The 27730-nt window shown below is 45.0% G+C and overlaps 1 protein-coding gene across 1 annotated transcript in view; it reads right to left on the minus strand.

Annotated features, from left to right (window-relative positions):
- The window catches only part of MELK (maternal embryonic leucine zipper kinase), a 39382-nt gene extending 22941 nt beyond the window's left edge, over window positions 1–16441 (minus strand). Inside the window, exons 1-11 of the mRNA XM_074952147.1 lie at window positions 16338–16441; window positions 13932–14032; window positions 13543–13628; window positions 12929–13045; window positions 11861–12004; window positions 10880–10948; window positions 9622–9714; window positions 7925–8023; window positions 3062–3130; window positions 1840–1938; window positions 581–667 (exon numbers count right to left, since the gene is read on the minus strand). Coding sequence (XP_074808248.1) covers window positions 581–667; window positions 1840–1938; window positions 3062–3130; window positions 7925–8023; window positions 9622–9714; window positions 10880–10948; window positions 11861–12004; window positions 12929–13045; window positions 13543–13628; window positions 13932–13995 — 927 coding nt within the window. The 5' untranslated portion in view covers window positions 13996–14032; window positions 16338–16441. The remainder of the gene's footprint in view (window positions 1–580; window positions 668–1839; window positions 1939–3061; window positions 3131–7924; window positions 8024–9621; window positions 9715–10879; window positions 10949–11860; window positions 12005–12928; window positions 13046–13542; window positions 13629–13931; window positions 14033–16337) is intronic.
- Between the last annotated feature and the right edge of the window lie 11289 nt (window positions 16442–27730).

Raw genomic sequence — 27730 nt, forward strand, 5'->3', positions numbered from 1 at the left:
AACCTATAGGAAAGGGCACCCTGATATTAGTATGGTAAGAAAATACAAATGAAGAGGGGAGAAACCCCTACTGAATATGCATTAGGCATAGTGGCATCTGCGTAACATAACATATAAAAGTTGTATCCTAGCCTGTGTGCAGGGAGAGAAGAGAGACTGACTGACCCTTGGGAGGTGCCAGGAGGAAGACAATGGCTAACATTTCAGATTGTTCTGCAAGGGATGTTGTAAGTATGGATATTCAGATGTACATTTGGTATTATCTCGATCTACCTTGCTGGGTTAGAGTGTTTGACTTATAATGTATTAATAAATTATAAATAATACAGAAGAGTTCGTAAAGAGTGTTTCAACCATGCACATCGGGGTTCACAACTCAACAGTAATTTTAATAATCTGCCTGTTCTTGTGACAAGAACCTGCGAAACCTCTGAGTGATAATTGGGAATTCTTAAGTAATCAATATGCAATCCATAGATCAGATTACACTGGACAGCTTTAAGTTTCATACTTGAATCAATAAGTATTGGAGTCAGTTGTTAATATGTCAAAGTTTAAGAGAGTTATTTGGGTTACTTACCTCTGAAATTAACTTAGTCATACTTTGCCTGCTGCATTTATGGAACACTGAAAGCTCTATTATGCAGTCATCATCAAGATGCCCAAGCTGCAAGAACAAGTTGGTAATGTGAAAGCTTCAGACTGTGTGAAAGCTTCTAGATCAGCCTTTGAATGGGATGTTCCCATGAAGCCAGATGGCTCTTGGCTTCATAGCCCAAGATCTCCAGACAGGACTATTGTGATCATCTGGCCTGACATCCTGTCTAACAGGCCAGAGAACTTCCCCAAAATAATTCCTAGAGCAGATCTTTTAGAAAAGCATCCAACCTTGATTTTTAAAAACGACCAGTGATCGACAATCCACCATGACCCTTGGTAAATAATAGTCACTGCTAAAGAGACATGATTTTGTTGGAGATAAAAATTGGTTCACTTCAATTCCTCCCCTACTTAAAAAGGAACAAAAAATTATTAAAGTGTGCAGCTGTACAATGCTTGCAGTTATGAGTTAACACTGATGTTGCATGTACAGTAAAGAAGCTCTTTGCATAGAGAAACAATGACACCCAATGGCCAAATGTGGGTACTGGCTGTACATACTTGAATATTTTCCCTCCTGCTTATCACCTACACCTAATCTTTGCTAGATTTTCATTTTTGTGCTGGCTTAACTTCTCTGGCTAGTGCAGTGTTTGGTGAAGGGGATATAATTTTAGAGTTTTCAATAAAAACTCACTTAAGACTATCCCAAACAGGAGATTACAGGAAATTAATAAAATTGCATAACAGCACTACGCAAGTCACTCCATATCCTAGGTCTGAACGGTTCTGCAGCACCCAGGTACCTGATTTTCAAAAAATCTATACCTTACTGCATACAACTATCCATTTGCATCACAAGTACTCAGAGTCTAACTGGCCAGTTAGATATGAAAATACCCACGAGGTCCTTTTAAAAAAAAAAAACAAAAAACCCACCACTTAACTAGATTGCAAATGCTGCAGCTAGCACACTGAGGTCTTTCCCCTTCATAGGGATTAAGAAATTTACATTGAGTGTCATCTTGGATATGCATTCTGAGAAGAGAATCTTGAAGAATTCATCAGCAGCTACTTGCTGAATGAAGTAACCAGTCATCTTTAGGTCGGCCCCTTAGAAGGATGAAGGTTTTAAGCCTTCACACTGTCACCATATACCATCCATTAAGGCACAAATTCAGGAAGAAGTTATGCTCCAGTCACAATGTGGTACAGTAATCCTCTAGTTAGTGTACTCACTGGGTATTTGCTTTGCCACTGAACAGCATAGGAGTAATCCTGCATGAGCCAGGGGTGATTCAATAGATGTTTAACTGCAATTCGCTTCTTTGGATCCACCTAATGGGCAGTGAGAATCTAGTCAGTCAATGTTTTCACAAAGTGGATACCACAGTTACTATTCAGAGAAATAAGAGGCTAGTAAGATTAATCCTTTGCCTAGAATATTGGCTTTAACATATCTCAAGTAGAAATTGGCAAGATATTTTAGATTCAATTTCTTTCCCCAAAAACATAAAGGCCAGTTAAGGAAACCTACATTAACAGTAGCTGAAGGGATGAATGACACTGTCACCATGGTTAACAGTAGTGCAGCTAATTTGTGTTTTATAAATCTAGCTTGCTATAAAAGCACACTTAGGCAGTAAGTTTATACAGTAAGGTTACAATCTCCTGAATACAAGTTTGAGGTTAGCAACATAATAGCTGCACCATGGTATGCAGAGTGCTTAAGGCGATGTTCTATGAGCACAGCCCTTTCAGCAGAGGGACCAGTTAAATTTTCTTGAAAAAAGTTTCTTAAATAAGATGATGTATTTTAGGCTTTTGGGGGGTCAATATTTCAATGCTATTTTGAGTAGTGGAACAGTACTGTAAAAAGCATGGTCTGGCTAGAGCAGGGGTGGGCAAGCTTTTTGGCCCGAGGGCTACATTGGGGTTGCAAAACTATATGGAGGGCCAGGCAGGGAACGCTTTGCCTCCCCAATCTGCCCCCTCCCACTTCCCGCCCCCTGACTTCCCCCCTCAGAACTCCCAACCCATTCAACTCCCCCTGCTCCTTGTCCCCTGACCACCCCCCTCCCAGGATCCCCTGTCCCCGACTGCCCCCCCCCCCAACCCCCAACCCATCCAACTCCACCCACTCCGTGACAGCCCCCCCCGAACCCCTGACCCATCCAATCCCCCCTGCTCCCCCAGGAGCCCCTGCTCCCTTACCATGCCAGAGCCAGCCACGCCACTGCGTTGCCCAGCAAGAGCAGTGGGACAGAGTACTGGCAGCAAGGTGCACTCAGACTGCGGTCGGGGGGGGGGGGGGGGGGGGAAGACACACGACGACAGTAGGGGGGAGGGCCGGGAGCGAGCCTCCCCAGCTGGAGCTCAGGGACCGGGAAGGACGGTCCTGTGGGCTGGATGTGGCCCGCCGGCAGTTTGCCCACCTCTGGGCTAGAGCCAATTGCTTTACCTGCAGCATCTGGTGGAGAAGCAGTATACTGCTAGCAGAAAGCCACTTTGGAACCTCATATTTTCCTCTCTGTATTTAAAAAAAGTTTGAGTGAACTTTGGCCAAGTAGTACAAATAACTTCATTAAATTGCTTGGATGTCTTATGGGCATTTATCTTCAGTCTGAAAACCCATAATAGAATGTGGAGCTAGAGGAAGTGCCGTTTTCAGCATATTTAGACTAACTTGACAAAAAGGTGTCATCATTCCCATTACTTTCACTGAAGACAAATGTGACTAGATTTTAAGTTAAAATAGATTCATGCTAGGTTAGTCCCGTGGAAAGAAGGCTGAACTTCCAGGAACACAATTAAACGAGATAGCAGGTAAATTACATGAGAGTAACACAGCCATCAGCTTTGCCACATATTTGCCTCCGCAGCCCTTATTCATTCCATTTCGTTGCACCAATTGTGGCGTTCAGTCTGAAGAGTGCAAGTGCTTAGAACAGGAACTGTGGTTCTATAGCCCCTAGCACAATGAGGCACCAAGCATAGAATCAGAAACGTAGGCCTGGAAAGGTCCTTGAGATATCAAGTCTAGTCCCCTGCGCAGAGTCTGGACCAAGTAACCCTAGACCATCCCTCACAAGGGTTTGTCCAACCTGTTCTTAAAAACCTCCAATGATAGGGATTAAAAAAGTTTCCCTTGCAAGCCTGTTTCAGAGCCTAACTACCCTGAGAGCTAGAAAGTTTTTCCTAATATCCAACTTAAATCTCCTTTGCTGCAGATTAAGCCCATTAGTACTTATCCTAGCATTGATAGGACATGGAAAACAATCGATCATAATCTTCATTACAACAGCCCTTAATGTAAGTCTTCATACATCAGGTCCGCCTCTCAGTCTCTTCTCAAGACTAAACATGCCCAGTTTAGCCTTTCCTCATATAAGGTTTACAAAAACTGACCTATCATTTTTGCTGCTCTCCTCTGGACTATCCAATACGCCCAACATCTTTTCTAAAAGAGTGGTGCCCAGAATTGGACACAGTACCTTGGCTGAGGCCTCGCCAGTGCCTAATAGGGCAGGAGAATTATCTCCTATGCCTTGCATTCAACACTCCTGTTAATACATCCCAGAATACTAGCCTTTTTTGCAATTGCATCATATGTTTGACTCATTCAGTTACTGATCCACCACAACTCCTAGATCCTTCTTAGCAGTACCACCATCTAGCCAGTTATTCCCATTTTATAGTTGCTTGATTTTTCCTTCTCAAGTGTAGTACTTGCACTTGTCTTTCATTAGGCTCTGGGTGCTACTGTAATTTGTACATAAAAACAGTATGAAGGTTTAAATCAACTTCTAGACAAAGTATTAAAATTCATCTGGCTTTAACATATTCTGTGCTTTTATAGTAGGATTGGTTGTTACACCAAAAGGTGAGCAGCCTTGCATTTAGCCGCTTTCCATTTATTTATATTTCTAATGCTGGACATGAGCCGTAGAGGTTGGCACTCACTAACTAGAAAAACTGCAAAGGATTTTTAAAAACCTAGAGTATGTGTGTTTCTTCTAATCCAATGATTCATTGTTCATGTAGCACTAATAATTACTTCCAAATTTTAGGAAAGGCAAACTGAAATTACTACAAAGGCATCACATACACTAAATGAAACTAACACGAAGTCAGTAAAGAATCATTGTGAAATGTGATTTAACTACAAAGCTGGAATGAAATGCACTAAGTCTTGTGAGAGTTTCATTTCTGCAGACAGCTGTTTCAATTACAGTCTGGGTAATATACAGAGATACATTTCTTTAACCCCAGTGGTTTCACATTAGAAATCTAAAAATTCTAATTGTTTTTATTTTTAGTCAGGACTAATGAATTTAGAAATTACTGTTTGATAGCTGTTATAAAGCAATTCAACACTAGAAGTAATCCAAGGTGAAACCTATATATAGTTTTATATATTCCAAGGAGAGCTGTAATATATGGGTTTGGCTCTTAAATACAGCTTTGGCATATGAACAGCGATGAAGTAAAAAAAAAAAAACCTCAATTTATTAGTAGTCATGCTAGAAACAGTTAAGCATTTTTGTAAATATAGCCAGTGAATGCACAATATAATCAGAGGGAAGTTTGCCTCTTATTGAGGAGCTGTCAATTTGATTTTCAATCAAAGCAGGAAGCATTTAGTCAAATGTTATTCCCAAGTGAGGAACCATAGAGCATTCTAGGCAAAGAAACATACTGCATGCAAGCGATACAACACCCTAATTAGATTCAACCAGCAGACTACTATACTGTGACACGGAACATTAGTCCTGAGCTGAGATTACAGTAAATTTCAAAATCTATAATGTGGGAAATTAAATTCCACAACAATGCATAGAAGTCCTAATTTGAATCAATTTTCCAATTTGTAAATAAATCAAAAATTGAAACTGGAATTCAGAGTGGTAGAAACAAGCCTACGTTGGTAGATCTTTTAATTAGGAAGGTTGTATCTTGTTTCTTGTCCTCAAACATAAGTTCTTAAAGCATGTTCATCTGAATGCATTTAGACAGGTTTAGGTGGCCAATGTTCTGTGAATTCAGATCAGTCAACTCTAGTGCCAGAGCATATGGCATAACGATGAAAGTACTATGCAAGATTCAACTCAGAGACTCTTGTGTTGAGTCCTTTGTATGGGTTATAGCCTAGCCATCTATATGTTTTCTAAACTCCGATTTAAAGCATTCATATACACTCTGGGCCATACCAGAACATGTACCTTCAACAGAAGGTGTGAAAGTGAGTACTTGTTTTTAAATCTATTGGAGAAAGTACGTGCCAGAGCCTCTAGGTCCAGGAACATTTACGTAACAATCCTTATCAAGTATTGCCTGCATTAGCACTCCCAACTAAAATTCCTCAGTTTACTAATATTAGGGCTCCGTGTTGGTCACAGAGTCCGTCACTTTCCATGCCCCCTTTCTCTTCCCCCCACCCCCTGTCTGGCTGCCATGCCAAAGAAAGGGACCTTCTGGGATGCTTCAAGCCAAATTCCTGCATCCAAGCAGCATGTTTGACTGATAAATTAAGCAGGAGCATGTAGGAAGGGACCACATACTAGCAGCACTTCCTGACTTGCCCGATTTACTCCACTTTACCTGGTATAGAAATTTAGTCTAGCTGGTTCATGGTTTCCTTCTCACCCCTCTCCCAGGGGTCAGGGGAGGGTGGAAGTGAACAAATATACAAGAGCAGAGAGGAGACAAGGGGAAGTTGTTTGCTGCATCATCTTTCGTGTCAGTACAATGAAACCGTGCCCAAGGCATCACTGAATCATGGAAAGCAGGTTGGGCTACTATGCTCATTTGACAATCCCTTCGCTCTTGCTAATTCATCACTACTGATCCCACTACACAAGTTAGTTCTAAAAAGACTGAGGGACAAGATCTAAAACCAAATTCATAAATACAGAATGGGGAATAACTGGTGCGACAGCAGCAGTGCTGAGAAGGATCTGGGAGTTGTGGTGAATCACAACCTCAACATGAGTTAGCAATGCCACGTTGTTGCAAAAAAAAAAAAAAAAAGTGCAAAATGCAATTTTGTGTTGCATTAATAGAGGCATAGCATGCAAGTCATGGGAGGTGACAGTACTGCTCTACTCAGAGCTGGTTAGGCCTTAGCAGGAATACGGTGTCCAATTTTGGTCCCCAGTGTATAGAAAGGATGTAGAGAAACTGGAAAGGATCCAGAGGCGAATGACAGATGATCAAAAGGTATGGAAAGCAAAGGCTGAAGGAACTTGGCATATTTAGTTTGGAAAAGAATGGGGGGGGGGGGGAGACACGAACATGATCGTGGTCTTCAAATACTTGAAAAGCTGCCATAAAAAAAAAAAAAAGGTCAAAAGCTGTTCTCTTGCTACAGAGGGCAGTACAAGAGGCAATGGGTTCAAAGTACAGCATAGCATAACAGTAGGACCATGGAACAGATGTCTAGGGAGGTTGTTGAAGCTTCACTGGAGGTTTTCAAAAGGAAGCTGGATAGCAATCTGTCTTGGATGGTTTAGATCCAACAAATCCTGAATCTTGGCAGGGGGTTAGACTAGATGTCCCTTCTAACCCTATGGTTGCACGTTTCAGTGGAAACTCCTTGGAAAACCATTTCATTCTATATCTGCAGTATTTGCACTCAGCTTTCTTGCCCCCCACTCAGTTCTCCTCATTTCCTCTTTTCTATTTGAGGCAATGTTGCTCCTTTCGTTTTAGAATATAGTCTTCACTGGTGATTCACTACTTCTGTACTGTAGATTTGATTTCTACAATCACTTGATCCAAAGTTCCTCCAACCCAAAGTTGATTTCTGCCCTGTCATTACAAACTAAATCTAGTTTTGTTTCTGTGGGTATTTTAAAGAGCTCTCTTCAGCTGAAGAATTTTTATTAAATCCTATTGTATCTGCATTTGCTTCACACTGATCCCTTATCACAAGCCTGATAAATGAACCATTAGCCCTATTCTACAAGGGTCCTCCTCCCCAGTGGGTATAATAAACTGAGGTCTTTTTAATCCTTTATTTTGGCAAGAAGCAGAACTAACAGCCTACATTATTTCACTACATGTATTTTAGAGCTACTTTTGCACTGATGTACCCATTTTGGATTTGAAAAAAGTTTACTCATGGATCAGTTTCTCTAACAGAAAGTGCATATACTGTAAACGGCACAAAAGCAAAGACCAAGAAACTATTAAACACGTGACAATAGCAATACATTCAATCACCAGAGAGCAATAGGCCAAGAAGCATGACATCTTGCCTATTTGCTATGCAAAGGGTCTTCACTTACGCTTGATAGTTTGGATTTCGTAAGGCACTACGTACCATTATCTTTCTGTAGAGAGCCATGACATTCTCATCATCAAAGGGGAGAAATCCACATAGCAGAGCATACAAGAGAACCCCCATGCTCCATATATCTGCCTAGAAGGAACAAACCAACACCATGAAGGGTCAAGTAAAAGTGAGTAGAGGTTAAAAGATCTGGCAGCTCAACATTTTCCAAGGATGTGTACAACTGCTTAATGAGAAACAATGTTCTGTCCATTCTCAATACAGGGACCACACATCACTGAAGTAATTTTGTTACTACGTCAAAGGATATTGGAGCTAAAGGATATTGTCCAAAGAAGAGCACACTCAGAAGTGGCTAGTTTAGCTTTCCCTGATTCAACTTTGGAGTAATTGCTACTCAGAGCACTGCTAAAGCCACATCCTCTTCCCAGATCTTCAAGTGCAGCCAGATTTGTTTGATTTCCATAGGGAGAGAAATTGCTACATTGAGTCTGGACATGGAAAGTTGTGTGTGTCTCTGCTCTGCCAGGACCACAACCTTCTCCACATCTTGCGCCTGCAGGGAATCCAGTGTCACTGGCCCCATGACCAAGTAGGGAGCACTCTGTGGCCCCACCATCCTGGGAGGGAATGGAGCTGTGACATGGCCATGGGGCCAGTGACACCAAATCCCTGCAGGCACAAGGTGTGTATGGGGAGGCTGTGCACATGCCCACTATTGTTACTGATGGATTTTTTTGGTTGATTTCAGTGTCAGCCGAAATAGAGGTTTACTGGGCTCTATCAATTTAAATCAAATCCACCAAGTCTAGGTATAGAGCACCAGAGCAAGCACTCCTCACTCTGGCCTGAAAGGAAACGCTAAGCAGAAACAGGGAAACGTGAAAGGAGTTTGAATTGGTGGAGAGCAAAAGTCCCACAAGCAGGAGCGACTAGTGACAAGCAAGATGTAGGCCAAGACACTGGTGCAAAGAGATAGGAGAGCAAGGAGGAGTTTGACACTGATGTCTAGGGGGACTGAAAGTGAAGAAACTTTGGGATAAGGCTGATGTGTCAGAGCAGCAATTCAGGAAGTTTGAAGACACCTTGATAGATTGGTTAGGTACAAGATGGGTGTTAGGAAAGGAGGTTACAGCTATCTAGCCTAGCTTTGATCTTCTGTTTCCGCAGCAGGGATGGAAAAAAGAGAAGCTTTAACGTGAGGGAAAGAGGCAAAGACAACAGTAGGCCTTAGAAAGGGAACAAACTGTGGTATTCTCTTCAGAGGAGTAGCTCTGATGTGTTCTGTTTAACTTAACACAAATTCCAAGAAGAGAAGTCTGAGACAATAGCAGAGGAGACTGAACAGAGGGAAGAGAAAAGCTTGGGAGTTATTAGTGTAGAGGCAATTCCAGGAGTGGATGAGCTCATGAAGAGGCTCAGTGTTGGAGGGAGCTCAGGATGTTGTTCTGCAGGACACAACCAAGAAGACACTGAAGGAGCAGTATAAGGAGAACTAGTCAAGAAGAACAGTGAGAAGTGTGCTAAAGATGGTGTGTTGTGTGCTACTTTAGCATGAATCCACCACTATCCCAGTTAAGCAAGACTCCTGCAGTAAAGACTTGCAGGGGCAATTACATAAGGAAGTAGACTTTAAAGCCAAGTCTAGTTATGCTAGTGTTTACATATGTAAAGTTCAAAGCATATTTAGGACACTCTGTATCAAGGACAGACATTGCATTAAATACCTCTGAGCCAATGTAAGCTTTGCCCTGAATTAACTCTGGTGCTGCATAAGCTGGGCTCCCACAACATGTGTTCAGCTGGTAATCCAGGCCACCCTACAGCAGAACAATTGAACAGACACATTAGACTTGAATTGGAAATTTAACTATTTAGTTTTAACTATACCGTAGCACAAGATTATGGGCCTCACTCTCCACTGTGGCGTGTCTTGTGTGATCATATATACCAGTGCTAAGCAGAAATGCTCTGGCTAAGCCATCAACTATGCTGGAAATCTAGGTGCAGCTCTGGTAGTTCCTGCATTACCATGGGCAGGTCACTTATTCTATGTCTCAGCTGCTCATCTCCCCATCTAGAGAGTGAAATTAATGTTCCTTTATGGGACCAGTTACACCTACACAGAATTTGTCAGATAGCTCTCACACCTTCTTTACAAGACACACAACAGTGGGAAACCAGTCCATATCTATAGTGTTGACACATTAAAGCAAGCGGTGTGTTTGATAGGGATGTGTTCTGGACAGCAGGACTGAAGTGACATTCCAATACCTAATCAGTGATCGGCCCTCATCTGTACTTTTAATCAGTTCATAAATTAGAACATCTTGCTGGTCAGCTAAACCGCAGAGTTCTAGGCAACAGCAAACCCTCTGCTTTGGTTTTACATTGAATTCTACCCAGGGGATTGCTTCCTGTTACCATTCATCTCAGTCTAGCCTGCTCTAGGTTTAGATTACTAAATGTAGAAATCTAAGGTAACACCACAGCTTTAAATCTGAGAAGTTTTGAGATAAGGTTTGGAAGTCAGACCTCTGCATGCCACCTGTACAGACAATTGTCTCCTGGTCCACAACCCCCTAGATAAATACCTTTGGAACACCCATAGCCATATCTAGTTCTAGTAGGCATATCCAGTCAATTATTTGTATTTTAATTATTAGCACTTTGAGGTCCTGATATCTGTTGGGGCCTCTGTGTGTTAAGTGCAATATTAAGAGTTGGACTTTGCCTTGAGGAACTTACAACAGATAACAAAGGGTGGAAGAGAAAAATAGACAAAACAACTCAAGATCACACAGTAGTTCAAGCTGGAAGTAGAAACCCACCCACTGCCCATCAACACTCTTTACAATGAGTAGTTGGAATTCAAGTAACTGAAGTGTTGGCTGGAGACTTGAGTGCTATTAAACACCCTTTAGATATCTGAAGTATTTGGATGCACTACTATGTAGTTAAAATAATTTACTTTTGCACACTCACCTTTGGCTTTGCACAGAGACCAAAGTCTATCAGCTTCAAGTTATGCTCTGCATCAATCAGTAAGTTCTCCTGAAGAAAAGGAGAGTGGTGGTAATGAGAGCACTTTACAGGATAACCCAGCCACAGGATAATTTAGTTTTCCCTCATATCTTCTAGCCATCGATCAGTTCTGTCCACCATCCTTTCCTAGTCCTGACCACCATCCTTTTGGCCATAGGCCCATCTCTTCTAATGGCTACAAGCAATGCTCAGCCTCTTCCCCAGATGATGGTATCTTTTGAGACCAATATTCCACACATTGTCCAGTAAGCTGTCATGCACTGAAGTTCCTCCCCTAGGGATTTCATCCTCTTCAAAATGTTCTAATCAGTCCATAAATACAAAACCACTTCCTACAATGAGTGCATGCTGAAGGAGTGGGTTTCCTAATAAGTCATAGGGTGAGAACAGCAGGATGTTTCCCACCACACCCCTCTTAATGTCACCAATTAGGAGATCTGAAAAAGAACATGGCACTTGTGATGCTGAGTTGAATACAGTGACATGGAGGGGCAACAAAGGTATGATTTGCTATTAGAAGCGGAATATGGAGGAAAGAAGAACAGACTGACTGTAACTAGCTTGAAGTCTGGAGTTGAGTACAAAGTGTTCCCTTGTTCATTGTAAGTAAGCTTTCTCCCTTCTGATGTTGATCTTTGGTGATCCCCTTCTGAAACAGCATTTACAGGCTCCAGAGGGAGCCATATATAACTATGGCACACCTATTGGCTGAGAGAGTAGAACTGGGCTAGGAAAAAAACATACCTTGGAAAAAAAAAGCTAAAGACACAGAAGAAATAAAAACAAAATCTTCAGTCCTTATAGAGTAGCTTACTTTGGAGGAGAGGTTTAGCAGCTAAAAAAGATTCCATCCCATTTGAAAGGGTACTGGATAAGTACTAAAAGCAGTAGTCAGATTTTTAGAAACAAAATCAAACTTACTGGTTTGAGATCCCTGTGGGCATACCCCTGACTGTGCACATAAGCAATTGCTGAAACAATCTGACGGAAAAATATACGAGCTTCCTCTTCTGAAAGGCGATCCTTGGAGATTATATAATCAAACAGCTCTCCTCCAGGACAATACTGCAATGAGACAGGAAAATGGTATTTGAGGCAAAAATTGTGATCTACTAAGTAACCTTACACTTGTAAGACATTGTAAAGAAGATGTCCTGGCCAGCCTTGTATAGTACACAGTCATTTTAGTTCTAATGCAGTAGTGCCCAAAGGTCCCCCAATCAGTACTAGGTGCTGTACTAAAGAGGAAGACCTGACCCCTGTCTGAAAGAGTGAACAGATTTTTAGTAATGACAACAGCAGCATAACATGCAGTAGGAAGGTGGCAGAATTTGGTTATGCAATAACTACATCTAAGCAGGTGTACTTCTTGGCCATATTTTTAAAAAGTGAAAGTATGAGTGAATATTGACTCATTGTGAGCATTGCTGGAGTGAAGTTTTAGGAGCAACTTGAATGAGGGAAGGATTAGTGATTGAACAAACCACAGTAAAGAGCACTTTGACTGGGGGCAGTATGAAAATAGAAACTCTTTGAGAAATTAATAGAGCAGCGAGTTTGGCATCAATGGCAGGATGGACTAGGATTATGCAGGTACTTTTCTTGTGGGGTCAGGGGGAGGCATATAGGTGTTAGATAGGCTGGAGGGATGCTGTCATCTTAGATTGCCAGCTAGGTTCTTATTTCACTTTATGGCTCTCTTGCCCAAGAGCAGAGCCACAATTTCAGGCTGCACACACTGCAAGTGACTATTTGAATCCTTCCAAACATATTGATTTAAATTTTGAGAGGCTTTTGAGGGCATCTATAAGACAAGTTTTGAAAGTAACCTATTTTAAACTGGTGTCCCTTTTACAATGTCTGCCCTATTTAGTCATCTGTGCTGAGGGATTGCTAGGGACTCAAAGATGAGCTTTTTAGCCATCCCATACATAAAGACTGAATTAGTAACATTAGATTCACAGTATTAATGCTTCTGGAATATCTAACCTCCAAGACCATGAATATCTTCTTGGATGTCTCTATCACATGGTATAATCTGCAAATATGTTGGTGACTCAAGTTCTTCATTGCATCAATTTCTGTTTTAACACGTGGTAAATCATCCTAAGAGACGAAAGCCAGTTATACAGTTGCTAAATATGGCTATTTCTAAATCCTGTGCAGTGCTCCTACCATTAACACTACTGCAATTAAAGACATGTTCAAGTGTATATAATTAAGGTCAACCAAGTATAAGGTTGGTATAACTTATAAGAGTTCAGAATTTGGTACACAGGTCAGAGACACACAAGTTTAATGCAATTGTTACAATGAAAAAGTTTTACTTTTTCCCTGCAAAAGTTGTCAAGAAATTGTTTGGTCCTAAATTGGAGCAACTTTTCACAGTTTAAAATAATGTAATGAGTGTCTCAATGTCAGTGACACCAAAAATGAGTGTTTGGGGAAGTTAATAACATTCTTGCAAGTTCTGCTGGTTTTAGAAAGAGACTTTAGAAGAGTGGCTAACAGTTCTACACATGACAAACATTTCACACGAGTAAAAGTGGAGGATGTCTCCCATTACAAAACTGAACCTCAAGCAGCATGCTACTTAGACTTACCCCCAAAGCCAATTTGTCCATGATTTTGATTGCAACTTTTTCACCAGTAAGGAGATGGCGACCTAGCTTAACCTTGGCAAAGCCACCTGAATTTAGAAGAGAGGCAGTAAGTATCCAAGATAAACATTAATTTTCTCCTCAATAATCCTTTATTAAAGTCACACTACAGGAGCAAGTCTTACAGTTTAAAGAAAGCTTTTTACAGCTAAAAGTACTAAAGAGGATTACTTCTGGATTAAAAATCTCAGAATTTTATTCAGCAAAATTAGCATGTGAAATCTGATCTCTAGACTAGTTGCTACCATAGCAATCTGGTTTTGATCTGGATGGGAAGCTGAAACAAAGTAAAATAGTAAAAACTTAGTCTTAAAAGAGATAAGAAAATGTACCTGTCCCAACGGTTTCAAATAATTCATAGTACTTGAGAATTTCCTCATAGTCATCTACACCCATGTTGAGATAGGCAAAGTTTAGCAGTACTTCTGAAATCCTGGCAATGACATAGGAGAACACGATTATGTTTTAAGATCTCTACCTAAGAAACTCTACTATATTAACAAAATATAATCAAAATGTGACCTTGAAACTTAACATTCACTGAAGACACAATCTACCTGAAAATCTGCTTCAATAGCAAGTTTCTGTATGCCTAGAACATGCTGAAGTTAGAGTCTAACTGCAAACTCAATAGAGTATATTTCCACACTATCATATCAAATGTCAGTACCCAAGAGATGATTACTTCTGCCATCTAACCAAGTTACAAACTAAAGTGCTCACCAGCTCCCATTTGTGGCTTTCCTTTCATCTCATTAACGGCACTGACACTTGACCTCCCACATCAAGACTGTAATTGATACTATTGAACATTTTAATTTATTCAGAATAAGAAAATTTGGCTGGTGTTTACTGATTACTGTAAATTAGAGCTTCTGCACTTACTCTGTAGCCCAGTGAAAAGCTTCAGATTTCAACCCTGTGCAGAGGTCAGCACTCCAGTTTCATAACTGCATTGCATAGTGTACAAACAGTAGTATTTCTGTAACAGTGCCAGCTTCCCCTTCCTTATCAGGCTAGTCTGATTGGAGTGAAGGATATTGTAACAGTTACTATGCCAGGCCAGTCACCATAGTTATGCCCATCACAATAGGATCATAAGAGCACACATATCTGGGTCACAAAACCCTCAATTTACAGCAGCCCTAGAGACACAGGCCTTGTCTAGTCTAGGCCAGGGAACAGGTCATGACCCAAGCTAAGGCTATGATTTAGTCACAGAGGTCATGGAATCCATGACTTCCAGTGACCACCATGACTTCAGCAGTGAGGAGCTGCAGGGTCCTCCCAGCCTGCCACTCCTAGCTGCCACAGAGGAACCCCCGCTGCCACAGGGGGAGGGGTACCCCACAGCTCCCAGCTGACACAGGAGCCAGGGCACCCCACAGCTCCTTGACCCCACAGGTAGCAGGGGACCTCCAGATCTGCAGGGGTATCCTGCAGCCCCCAGCTGCTGCAGGCAGCTCTTAGCCCCTGAGCAGCTGCCACCCTTCAGGCAGTGTGGGGATCCACAGAGCCCCATTTTGTCCTGGATATTTTTGGTAAAAGTCACAGACAGGTCACAGATTCTGTTAATTTTTCTTGTTTGCCTGTGACTTTTACTAAAAATATCCATGACAAAATCTTGTCAGCTATGGGTAAGGCTAACAGGTTGGCAACTGCACCATTACACTTGACATAGACCGGTGTTAACACAGGAGTTAGTCAGGGTCAAAGCTGGCTCCATCAGCGTAGGATTATATCCACACTACACGTTTTATTCAGCGTTAATGGCTTGCCAGGTAACTCAAGTTAGCTATCACATTTATATAGGTTCATCTGATCACGCCACACATATTTGTTCCAGGACACAGGGTTTGTGCTTTACCATAGACTAAGCTCCAGAATAAACATTTGGGCAGCATCCAGACTAGCCTTCGTACATCTACTGCTACCATGAATTCACTGGCAATCAATTAACTCCAGATAAAACCTCTCTGCACTGTCACCAACTCTTAGGATTTTATCCCAACCTGCATGCTAGTTGGTGGCTTTGCTCCAAGCTCCAGCTCCTGGAGTCCTGTGATGACAGGAGCCTCAGCTTACATTTAAGCGTTTGTCCCACCACAGAGACTAAAATTTATTTAAGCATAAGCTTTCGTGAGCTACAGCTCACTCCGATGAAGTGAGCTGTAGCTCACACAAGCTTATGCTCAAATAAATGTGTTAGTCTCTAAGGTGCCACAAGTCCTCCTTTTCTTTTTGCGGATACAGACTGACACGGCTGCTACTCTGAAGCATTGAAGCATTTCTAGCCCTTGTGGAGGCTCGGGCACCGGTTATCACTGCCAGAGCCCAAACCGCTGCCAGGCTCCTGCCCGGGGATTTTTGAGCATTTGGGGTTGGCAGTGACACAGCCCCCAGCGCACGAGGCGGCCCCGAGGGCCATCCACCCCAGCAGCCAGGGGCCTCGAAGAACGGAGGCTACAGCGCACCCCCAGCACGGGGCCAGCTGATGGGAGGAGCCCGGGCGGGCAGCGATAGGAGGGGCCCAGGGAGCGGCGGCGGCGCCGGGGGGGCGGAGGGGGGCCGGCGGGAAGAGCGAGCCGGGCAGGACGAGGGGGCGGCAGCGGAGCGTTGGGAGGGGCCTCGGCGACTAAGCGGGGGGAGGGGGGGAGCGGACGCACTGACGCCCCCGATCCCCGCTTAGCTTATTTTATTGTATTTTATCCCGCCCCGCTCCGCCGAACCCCGCTCACCTGCCCGGCGGGAGGGGTCGCTAGGCAACGCGGAGCTCCCGAGGTCGAAAACAACGAGCGCTAGCCACCGCGGCTACTACCGCTTCCAACGTTTAAATTTCCCTGCCAACCCAGCCTCTTCCGGCCGCGGCGGCCAGCCGACCAATCGGATCGAAGCGGCGTCCCGGAAGGGGCGGGATGTGTCGGGGAGTCACATGGGAGGAGGGTCAATGGTGCCGGTGTGGGCTGAGCTGGACGCCATGTTGGGAGTGGCTTTTACCCTGCCGCCTCAGTCCTGGCTAGAGTTGCCTTAGGGGCTGCGCGGGGCCTGGCCTGCTCGGCCCCATCCCTGTGATTGATTCAGACGCGCGTGCCCTGAGCGCGTGGCAGGGCCCAGGGACCATGGCCGTTATTTGCTTCCCCCCATCCCAGGGATCTCACAGGGAGGACTAGAGTTGCCAAATTCCTACTTGCACAAAATGGGACACCCTAGTCCCGCCCCCCTGACGTGCCCTCATAGGCCCCTCCCATGCCCCGCCCCTTTTCCGAGGCCCCGCCCCCGCTCACTCTCCCCACCCTCCCTCACTCCCTCATTTTCACTGGGCTGGCTCAGGGTTGGGATGTGAGAGGGGGTACAGGCTCCAACAGGGGGTGCGGGCTCGGGGGGGCTCCAGAAATGAGGTTTTTGGGGTGTGGGAGGGGGTGCTGGGCTGGGGCAGGGGGTTGTGGTGCAGGGGAGGTGAGGGCTCCAGCATGGAGTGCGGGCTCTGGGGTGGGGCCAGGTATGTGGGGTTTGGGGTGCAGAAGGTGGCTCTGGGCTGGGGTAGGGGGTTGGGATGCAAGAGGGGGTGAGGGCTCCAGCTTAGGGTGCAGGCTCCGGGGCGGGGCCAGAAATGAGGAGTTCAGCGTGTGGGAGGGGGCTCTGGGCTGGGGTAGGTGGAGGGGCAGTGAGGGCTCTGGGCTAGGGGTGCAGGCTCTGGGGTGGGGCCAGAGATGAAGGGTTTGGGGTGCAGGAGGGGGATCCAGGCTGGGGAGTGGAGCCAAGGAGTTTGGAGTATGGGAGGGGGCTCTGGGCTGAGGCAGGGAGTTGGGGTGGAGGGGGGGGTGAGGGCTCTTGCAGGGGAGTGCAGGCTGTGGGGTGGGGTGAAGGATAAAGGGTTTGGGGTGCAGGAGGAGGCTCTGGGCTGGGGAGTGGAGCCAAGGGGTTTGGAGTGTGGGAGGGGGCTCCGGGCTCAGGAAGGGGTTTGGGGTCAGGGAGGGGGTACGGGCTCTGGGCTCGGGTACCAGGGTGGGGCCAGAAATGAGGGATTCAGGGTGCAGGAGGGGACTCCGGATTGGGGCAGGGGGATGTGGTGCAGGGAAGTGGGAGGGGAGTGAAGGCTCCAGCTGGGGGTGCAGGCTCTGGTGTGGGGTCAGGGATGAGGGATTTGGAGTGTAGGAGGGGGCTCCGGGCTTGGGCTGAGGGGTTCGGAGTACGGGAGGGGGCTCTGGGCTGGGGTAGGGGGTTGGGCTTTGGGGGGGGTGAGGGCTCCAGCTGGGGGTGCAGACTCTGGGGTGGGGCTAGGAATGAGGAGTTTGAGGTGCAGGAGGGTGCTCTGGGCTGGAACTGAGGGATTTAGAGGGCGGGAGGGGGATCAGGGCTGGGGCAGGGGGTTGGGTGAGGGCTCCGGCTGGGGGTACAGACTTTGGGGTGGGGCTGGGGCCGGAGGTTGGGGAGCAGGAGGGGGTGCAGGCTCCGGGCAGCGCTTACCTCAGGCCGCTCTTAGAAGTAGTTAGCATGTCCCCACCTCCGGCTTCTAGGTACAGGGGTGGCCAGGCAGCGCTGTGCGCAGCTCCATCCACAGGTGCTACCACCGCAGCTCTCATTGGCTGCAGTTCCCGGCCAATGGGAGCTGCTGAGCTGGTGTTTGGGGTGGAGGCAGCGTGCAGAACTCCTGGCTGCCCCTACGTGTAGGAGCCAGAGTGGGGGACATGCCGGCTGCTTCCAGGAGCCGCGCGGAGCCAGGGCAGACAGGGAGACTGTCTTAGCCCCGCTGCGCCACCAACTGGACTTTTTAACAGCCAGGGTCCCCTTTCGACTGGGTGTTCTGGTCCAAAACTGGACACCTGGCAACTCTAAGTCCAGGCATGGAGCTGGGCTATGTGCCAGCTCAACCATGTCACCCCTGGCACAGCTCCACACCGAGCCGTCCTAGCACAGTGCTGCCTTCCCTAGCACAACCCTGTGGCACTGGCTCCTGCCACTTTGCCACAAGTCTCGTGGTGCTTGTCTCAAAGCCCCAGCTCCTGGAGTCATGGGATTATGTGTGGCTCACTGTTCTTTTAAAAAAATTAATAAATTTCAAGCCATTGTGGAGAAAAATTTGAAAATGGGAACACAAAAATCTCCAACACCAGAAGGTCCCCAGAAAAGTTATTTGCAAAATCTTATGATTGTTAAGCCAATCCCATGATTTGTCAGCCTGACTCCTGAATGCCTAGGGCTATCAACACAGCTTGTCTCCTATTCCCTCAGTGCTCTCAGGCCCAGCCTCCTCAAACTGTTGCTCAATTTCTTCTCTAACCCTCTTTGCATTGTCTCCTGGACACCACACTGAATTAACCGCTGCTCTGATCTGGCATGGCAAGTCTCTGTGCTCCTAAATCGGAGTAGCACTTAGCCTGCCATTTCTCTGATGTTCACAGTGCCTGGTGGAAAGCCCTTTTACGGATTCACAGAATCATAGAAGATTAGGGTTGGAAGAGACCTCAGGAGGTCATCTAGTCCAACTCTCTGCTCAAATCAGGACCAACCCCAACTAAATCATCCCAGCCAGGGCTTTGTCAATCCAGGCCTTAAAAACCTCTAAATCTGGGGGAGCCAGTGTTGATTGCCATTGCACTAAGCGGTTCTGGGGGCTTCCAAAGGAAGCTGATGTTCTTTGGTCTTGGGCAGTCTAATGTGGGGTCATGACTGTCCCCTATCTGGTTGGGATTTGAGCTTCATGTTTTGCTGTGCTAACGCCTCTAGGAGCAGTCAAGATGTTTTCTTTGGGTTAGGACTGGCACAGGCTGCTTCTTCCAAAAATGACTCACTTTGATTCTGCTTAACCGAAACTCTCAGTTCCCTGCTGGGATGCTGTTTTGTTTCCTCCTGGTTTGATGATGTTTGGTGGCCACATTTCCAGTAACAAGTCCATTTATTTTGTTTTCTGGTGCTTTCATGTAGTCTTCTTAGGGTGAAATTTTGTGGGCACATTAATCTTGAATCTGGCGCCTGCAAGAGAAGCAGCATATGCTAGAGGATAAAGTACCTGACTGGGAGTCAGGAGATTTGAATTCTATTCGCAGTTCTGCTGTGGACCTACTATGTGATATTTGTGCAAATCAGTTCCCCCCCTCCCACCTTTTTCTGCTTAGACTGAAAAGACTGGTGTCCGTTCTCAGTGGGAGTACAGCACTTTTGAAAATCTGGTCCTAAGTTACTTGCCGGGTTTACGCAACAGATCAGTATTTGAGGGAATGGACCTCCTAACTCCCAATGTAGTGCCCTATACACTAGGCAATCCAGGGAGATTCATTACTCATATTAGGGCACCAGTGAGCATCTGGCAGTGTGCTTACTCCTTGGCTGCCTTCTGTCCATTGCGTGGCAACAGAAAGGGCTTTTGGAAATCTGCCATTAACGTCTCTGCGTTTCAGTTTCCCTATCTGTGAAATTGAGTTAATGATCTTTTCCCTCACACTGTGTCTTCCTGTCAGTTTACATTTCAGTCTGCTCATGCTAGGGATTGTCTCTGTTCTGTATTTTTGTGTAGTGCCTAGCAAAACGGGGCTTCAGTCTCAATTGGGGCCTCTAGCACTCCTAATAATCTGAGCAGTATCAGCCGTATTTCGGCTGTGCTTTGTAGCTGTATGCCTGTAGGATGCTGGGGCTTGCAGACGTAGTCAGACTTTGCTGTCATATTTATCTGTTACGTAATTCAAATATGATTTTCCATGTGTCCTGAAATATACAAACATATTTAAAATCTCACAAACATATCTGAATACCTGGCAAGCCTATGAAGTCTCTTTTACCTCAGATTTTAGTTGTTGCCTTGCCTCCTTGAAATCCTGCCCCTACTTATTGAGGTCTGGGCTCCACAGCCCATCTAGATCCCTACTATTCTAGTGAGACATAATGATCAAGGTATTCCATGTTGAAAGGCAGTATTGTGGTAGTAATTGACCTTAGTGTAACAATATACCTCGTGATTTATCTGACTCCTAGCTTAAGCATACCAAATTTTTCCCTTACACTTTAATCCTTTTTGGGTAGCCAAATATGTCACATAGACTGTTTGGAATGAGTATAACTAAATAAATGACAGGTTTCAGAGTAGCAGCCATGTTAATCTGTATTCGCAAAAAGAAAAGGAGTACTTGTGGCACCTTAGAGACTAACCAATTTATTTGAGCATAAGCTTTTGTGAGCTACAGCTCACTTCACTGGATGCATAAAGTGGAAAATACAGTGAGGAGATTTATATACACACAGACCATGCAAAAATGGATGTTTACCATACACATTGTAAGGAGAGTGATCACTTCAGATGAGCTATTACCAGCAGGAGAGTGGGGTGGGGGGAGAGAAAACCTTTTGAAGTGATAATTAAGGTGGGCCATTTCCAGCACATTTCCAGGAGTTAACAAGAACGTCTGAGGAACAGTGGGGGGAGGAATAAACAAGGCGAAATAGTTTTACTTTGTATAATGACTCAACCACTCCCAGTCTCTATTCAAGCCTAAGTTAACTGTATCCAATTTGCAAATTAATTCCAATTCAGCAGTCTCTCGTTGGAGTCTGTTTTCGAAGTTTTTTTGTTGAAGAATAGTCACTTTTAGATCAGAAATCGAGTGACCAGAGAGATTGAAGTGTTCTCCGACTGGTTTATGAATGTTATAATTCTTGACATCTGATTTGTGTCCATTTATTCTTTTACGTAGAGACTGTCCAGTTTGGCCAATGTACATGGCAGAGGGGCATTGCTGGCACATGATGGCATATATCACATTGGTAGATGTGCAGGTGAACGAACCTCTGATAGTGTGGCTGATGTGATTAGGCCCTATGATGGTGTCCCCGGAATAGATATGTGGACACAGTTGGCAACGGGCTTTGTTGCAAGCATAGGTTCCTGGGTTAGTGGTTCTGTTGTGTGGTGTGTGGTTGCTGGTGAGTATTTGCTTCAGGTTGGGGGGCTGTCTGTAGGCAAGGACTGGCCTGTCTCCCAAGATTTGTGAGAGTGATGGATCGTCCTTCAGGATAGGTTGTAGATCCTTGATGATGCGTTGGAGAGGTTTTAGTTGGGGGCTGAAGGTGATGGCTAGTGGCGTTCTTTTATTTTCTTTGTTGGGCCTGTCCTGTAGTAGGTGACTTCTGGGTACTCTTCTGGCTCTGTCAATCTGTTTCTTCACTTCAGCAGGTGGTATTGTACTTGTAAGAATGCTTGATAGAGATCTTATAGGTGTTTGTCGCTGTCTGAGGGGTTGGATTAAATGCGGTTGTATCGTAGAGCTTGGCTGTAGACAATGGATCGTGTGGTGTGGTCAGGGTGAAAGCTGGAGGCATGTAGGTAAGCATAGCGGTCAGTAGGTTTCTGGTATAGGGTGGTGTTTATGTGACCATCACTTATTAGCACTGTAGTGTCCAGGAAGTGGGTCTCTTGTGTGGACTGGTCCAGGCTGACGTTGATGGTGGGATGGAAATTGTTGAAATCATGGTGGAATTCCTCACGGGCTTCTTTTCCATGGGTCCAGATGATGAAGATGTCATCAATACAGCGCAAGTAGAGTAGGGGCATTAGGGGACGAGAGCTGAGGAAGCGTTGTTCTAAGTCAGCCATAAAAATGTTGGCATACTGTGGGGCCATGCGGGTACCCATAGCAGTGCCGCTGATTTGAAGGTATACATTGTCCCCAAATGTGAAATAGTTATGGGTGAGGACAAAGTCACAAAGTTCAGCCACCAGGTTTGCCGTGACATTATCGGGGATAGTGTTCCTGACGGCTTGTAGTCCATCTTTGTGTGGAATGTTGGTGTAGAGGGCTTCTACATCCATAGTGGCCAGGATGGTGTTTTCAGGAAGATCACTGATGGATTGTAGTTTCCTCAGGAAGTCAGTGGTGTCTCGAAGATAGCTGGGAGTGCTGGGAGTGTAGGGCCTGAGGAGGGAGTTTATATAGCCAGACAATCCTGCTGTCAGGGTGACAATGCCTGAGATGATGGGGCGCCCAGGATTTCCAGGTTTATGGATCTTGAGTAGCAGATAGAATACCCCAGGTCGGGGTTCCAGGGGTGTGTCTGTGCGGATTTGTTCTTGTGCTTTTTCAGGGAGTTTCTTGAGCAAATGCTGTAGTTGCTTTTGGTAACCCTCAGTGGGATCAGAGGGTAATGGCTTGTAGAAAGTGGTGTTGGAGAGCTGCCGAGCAGCCTCTTGTTCATATTCCGACCTATTCATGATGACAACAGCACCTCCTTTGTCAGCCTTTTTGATTATGATGTCAGGGTTGTTTCTGAGGCTGTGGATGGCATTGCGTTCTGCACGGCTGAGGTTATGGGGCAAGTGATGCTGCTTTTCCACAATTTCAGCCCTTGCACATCGGCGGAAGCACTCTATGTAGAAGTCCAGTCTGCTGTTTCGACCTTCAGGAGGAGTCCACCTAGAATCCTTCTTTTTGTAGTGTTGGTAGGAAGGTCTCTGTGGATTAGTATGTTATTCAGAGGTGTGTTGGAAATATTCCTTGAGTCAGAGATGTCGAAAATAGGATTCTAGGTCACCACAGAACTGTATCATGTTCGTGGGGGTGGAGGGGCAGAAGGAGAGGCCCCGAGATAGGACAGATTCTTCTGCTGGGCTAAGAGTATAGTTGGATATATTAACAATATTGCTGGGTGGGTTGAGGGAACCATTGCTGTGGCCCCTTGTGGCATGTAGTAGTTTAGATAATTTAGTGTCCTTTTTCTTTTGTAGAGAAGCAAAGTGTGTGTTGTAAATGGCTTGTCTAGTTTTAGTAAAGTCCAGCCACAAGGAAGTTTGTGTGGAAGGTGGGTTTTTTATGAGAGTATCCAGTTTTGAGAGCTCATTCTTAATCTTTCCCTGTTTGCTGTAGAGGATGTTGATCAGGTGGTTACGCAGTTTCTTTGAGAGCATTCATAAACCAGTAGGAGAACACTTCAATCTCTCTGGTCACTCGATTTCTGATCTAAAAGTGACTATTCTTCAACAAAAAAACTTCGAAAACAGACTCCAACGAGAGACTGCTGAATTGGAATTAATTTGCAAATTGGATACAATTAACTTAGGCTTAAATAGAGACTGGGAGTGGTTGAGTCATTATACAAAGTAAAACTATTTCCCCTTGTTTATTCCTCCCCCCACTGTTCCTCAGATGTTCTTGTTAACTCCTGGAAATGTGCTGGAAATGGCCCACCTTGATTATCACTTCAAAAGGTTTTCTCTCCCCCCACCCCACTCTCCCGCTGGTAATAGCTCATCTGAAGTGATCACTCTCCTTACAATGTGTATGGTAAACATCCATTTTTGCATGGTCTGTGTGTATATAAATCTCCTCACTGTATTTTCCACTTTATGCATCCGATGAAGTGAGCTGTAACTCACGAAAGCTTATGCTCAAATAAATTGGTTAGTCTCTAAGGTGCCACAAGTACTCCTTTTCTTTTAACTAAATAAATGATATTCTTAAATAATGTTTTCTAAATCTGACATCTGAGTGGCCTAGTTCTAGTGCTGTTCACTGCCATCTACAAGACCCAGGTTTAGGTCCAGGTCTTCTAGAACTGCTGTGACATCCCTATCTTACAAAGTTGAACTTTGAGGCCTCCTCCTGAGTTAATGTAGAGGGGTGACCAAAAGCCAGAACCTGACAGACAGGTGGGCAGGAGGACTGTCACAGCCTGAGAATAGTTAGAGACAGGCAGTAGGAGTAAAGCATGTGCTAGGTGACTTAGACCCAGATCCTCAAAAGTAAGATAACTTGATTGATTTCAGTGGAAGTTAGGCACCTAAATACTATTAGATATCTGGGCCTTAGAGACTTGCAGGAAGATGTGTCCTTTCTCTGACGAGCGTGTAATCTAAGGAGCCATCTACACTACGTTTGCAACCAACTGGTTACAACATAGTATGGAAACAGAATCCAAATGTTCCACCGTATCCTGACACATCCTGCCTAAGAGCCTCCCATAGCTGTCACTACCCCCCTACTACCACCACGGCTTCTCCACCATTACTCCTCAATGCAAAAAGGAAGAAAGGGTTGATCTTTATTTTAATTCTTTTTTTTTTAAAAGGCACTTTCCTTTAAGCAGTTTCCCAAAGGGAATGGGGAAGTTCCATCACATGGGATATTAAAACCAAACTGCTTTGATTCTGTGAGCTGATGCCTTTGCCCAGTAAAGCAAGTGCTTTTCTGTAATGCTGTTTCCCATGGCAAGCTCAGCTGCAACGTCCTCAGCTGGTGTAAGGTGGATTTACACCAAATGCGAATCTGGCCCCTCACCTAATGTGCTATCCACTATCCTAGCTAGATCTTTCTCTATGTTATTGCTTGTCAGCTGTCTCCTTTCTCATTACATGGTATGTCTGTGCTCTGGATTTTTTTCCCTGAAACTGATTAGCTTGTATTTTTGTAGGCTGAGTTTCATTTGATAATTCTTTCTCCTTCTTCTTCTCTCTTTCTAGATTCATGTTTATGTTCCTGCTGTACTCCAGAGATTGAACAAGGAGATTTCTAGTAACTCTAATCTATACACAAATACTATAGGAACTTCTGCCATTGAGAACATCACATGATACTGATTGTTGCCATTTTGGCATTCAAAAGAGGAGACTTTTTATAGGATGCATGCAAATATTTAATTTGTACAGCCCATAGTAAATATTTCACCTAAAACGTTGACATTGTTCCTAAATTGTTGTGCAGCAGTTAATTATAGTAGGTTTGAACATGGAAACAGAATCCAAATGTTGTTAATTAAGAGGACTACGGTTGCTATTAGTACAGTTTTAGTTATGAGCAGAATGTAATGATTCCATAATGAATAGGTAGCTTAGGTTTATGGAGACTGGGCCATGTTAGACACATTTGATTGGTTTATTTTTATATTAGAACGTTTTAGGAACAATTACAAAATTAGTGCACGAGAATGCAGTAAATGTCACATATTTGGTGTTTAGTAAACTATTTGATACCGTGTCTCACAAAATCTCACTTGAAAAAATAATCCAAACTGGCATGCTACGAATACTTTCATGTGGACTGAAAGCTAAAAGACTGCCAACAAAGGGGACTGGTAGACAGAGATGTATTGAACTGGTGGGAAGTGTCCGGCAGGTAGTACAAGGAGTGATGTTAGGCTATATCTTATTTAATACGTTTACTGATGACCTAAGAGAGGGAACATGCAGCGTATTGCTAACAACCTATGCAGATCCTGTTAAATTGGAAGGAGTTGCCAACACTCATTAGGACAGGAAAATAATACAAAGGTTGCTGTTTAGAAATAGAGTAAAAAAATGACAACATGAAATTGCACTTGGGGAAAAAACAAACTAACACAGCCGGGGAAAAATAATCTAGAACACCTTGACTGCAATGGAGGCACAGTGGAGAGACTTGTGAACCAGTGATGCTGAAAGAGACAGGCTGAGATTTTTAAAACCACATGGGAGATTTGGATGCCTAGTAATTTCAGCGGGTATTGGACATCCAGGTCCCTCAGGCAGCTTTGAAGACCTCAGCCCTAGTGAACAAGAAATTAGACATGAATTCACAAAGCAGTATGGCTGCCGAAAAGGTCAATGCAATTTTGAGCTGCATAGGCAGAAGATGAGACTCAAGCCACAGTATAGGGAGGCAGTACCATCTCCTACAGGGCTCTGGTGCGATTGCATCTAGACTATTGTGTTCATTTTGAGCACCATCAGACCAGAAGGAAACTAACAAGTTGAAGGGAATTCAAAGAAGAGCAACAAAAAGATCAAGGGCTGGAGAGATTGATTTAAGAGGAAAGATTAGGAGAGAGAAATAAGTGCAGCTTGGCTAGCCAAAAGCTATCAATATGGGTGAGGGGAACAAAACAGAAGTCTACAGCTGTACGATGGGTGTAAACATCAAGGACAGAGAGCAGGTATTTAGGGGTATAATTAGGAGCAATGGGAAGAACTTGGAATGAGAGGCAGTGTGTCATAGAATATCGGGGTTGAAAGGGACCTTGGGAGGTCATCTAGTCCAACCCCCTGCTCAGTACAGGACTGATCCCCAATTTTTGCCCCAGATCCCTAAATGGCCCCCTCAAGGATTGAACTCACAACCCTGGGTTTAGCAAGTCAATGCTCAAACCACTGAACTATCCCTCCCCCATCCTGATCTTAGGGCTGGTCTCCATTACTGCTTAAGTCGATGTAACTTACAGTGCTCAGGGTGTGAAAACGACACTCCCCTCCTCCCCAAGTGATGTAAGTTACATCGACTTTGGGTATGTCTACACGTGTAGAGTTTTTGCGCTGTAAGTTTCACTGGTGATAGGGAACCAGTGAAAGTAAAGCGCTGGTTTGTGTACTCACTCAATTCCTCAGGCGTCAGAGAGCGTTTACACTACCAGCACTTCCATCACCAATGAGAGCAGCGCTGTAGAGGAGCGATCCCACAGTGCGGCCCCGCCCCATAGGTCTTGTAGGAAGGGGGGGGTGAGCGGAAGGCATTCTGGGTCCCTGCTCAGTGCTCCGTGCTGCCCTGCTTCATGTCCCAGCAGCCCCACTACTTCCTTGTTTCTTTCCTGGCATTTTTTTAAAAAAAACCCTGCTGTCTGGCTGCTTTCCCCGCCACATCTACAAGCAAAGAGAAAGGGAGTTTCAAACTTCCCGGGGCTTACAGGGGGAGGGGCGGACGTCCCTTTACCTGGCATCTAAGCAGCGGAGATGCTGGCCAGAGTGGCCAATTTTGGAACTGTGGGATATCCTCCGGAGGCCAAAAGGAGTTTACGCTGGTAGAACGTGTCTTCACTTTCACAACAGCGCAGAAAGAACAGCGGTAAGAGCTATATGCCTCTTGTGAAGGTGGTTTTCTTTTTGCCGTGAAACTTCTGAGTTTCAGGGTGGGAAGAGGCGGGGCAGGGGCTTGGGGGAAGGGGTGGAGTGGGGTTGGGGCAGGGTCAGAGCAGGGGCAGGAAGAGGCAAGATGGGGGCTCAGGGAAGGGGTGGAGTGGGGTCAGGGCTGGGTCAAAGCGGGGGCAGGAAGAGGCGAGGTGGGAGCTTGCAGGAAGGGATGGAGTTGGGGCAGGGTGGGGTCAGAGCAGGGGCGGGAAGAGACGGGATGGGGGCTTGGGGGAAGTGGTGGAGTGGGGTCGGAGCAGGGGCGGGTAGAGGCAG

The sequence above is a fragment of the Natator depressus genome, chromosome 5 (genome assembly GCF_965152275.1).
Source record: "Natator depressus isolate rNatDep1 chromosome 5, rNatDep2.hap1, whole genome shotgun sequence".
Taxonomy (NCBI): Eukaryota; Metazoa; Chordata; order Testudines; family Cheloniidae; genus Natator; species Natator depressus.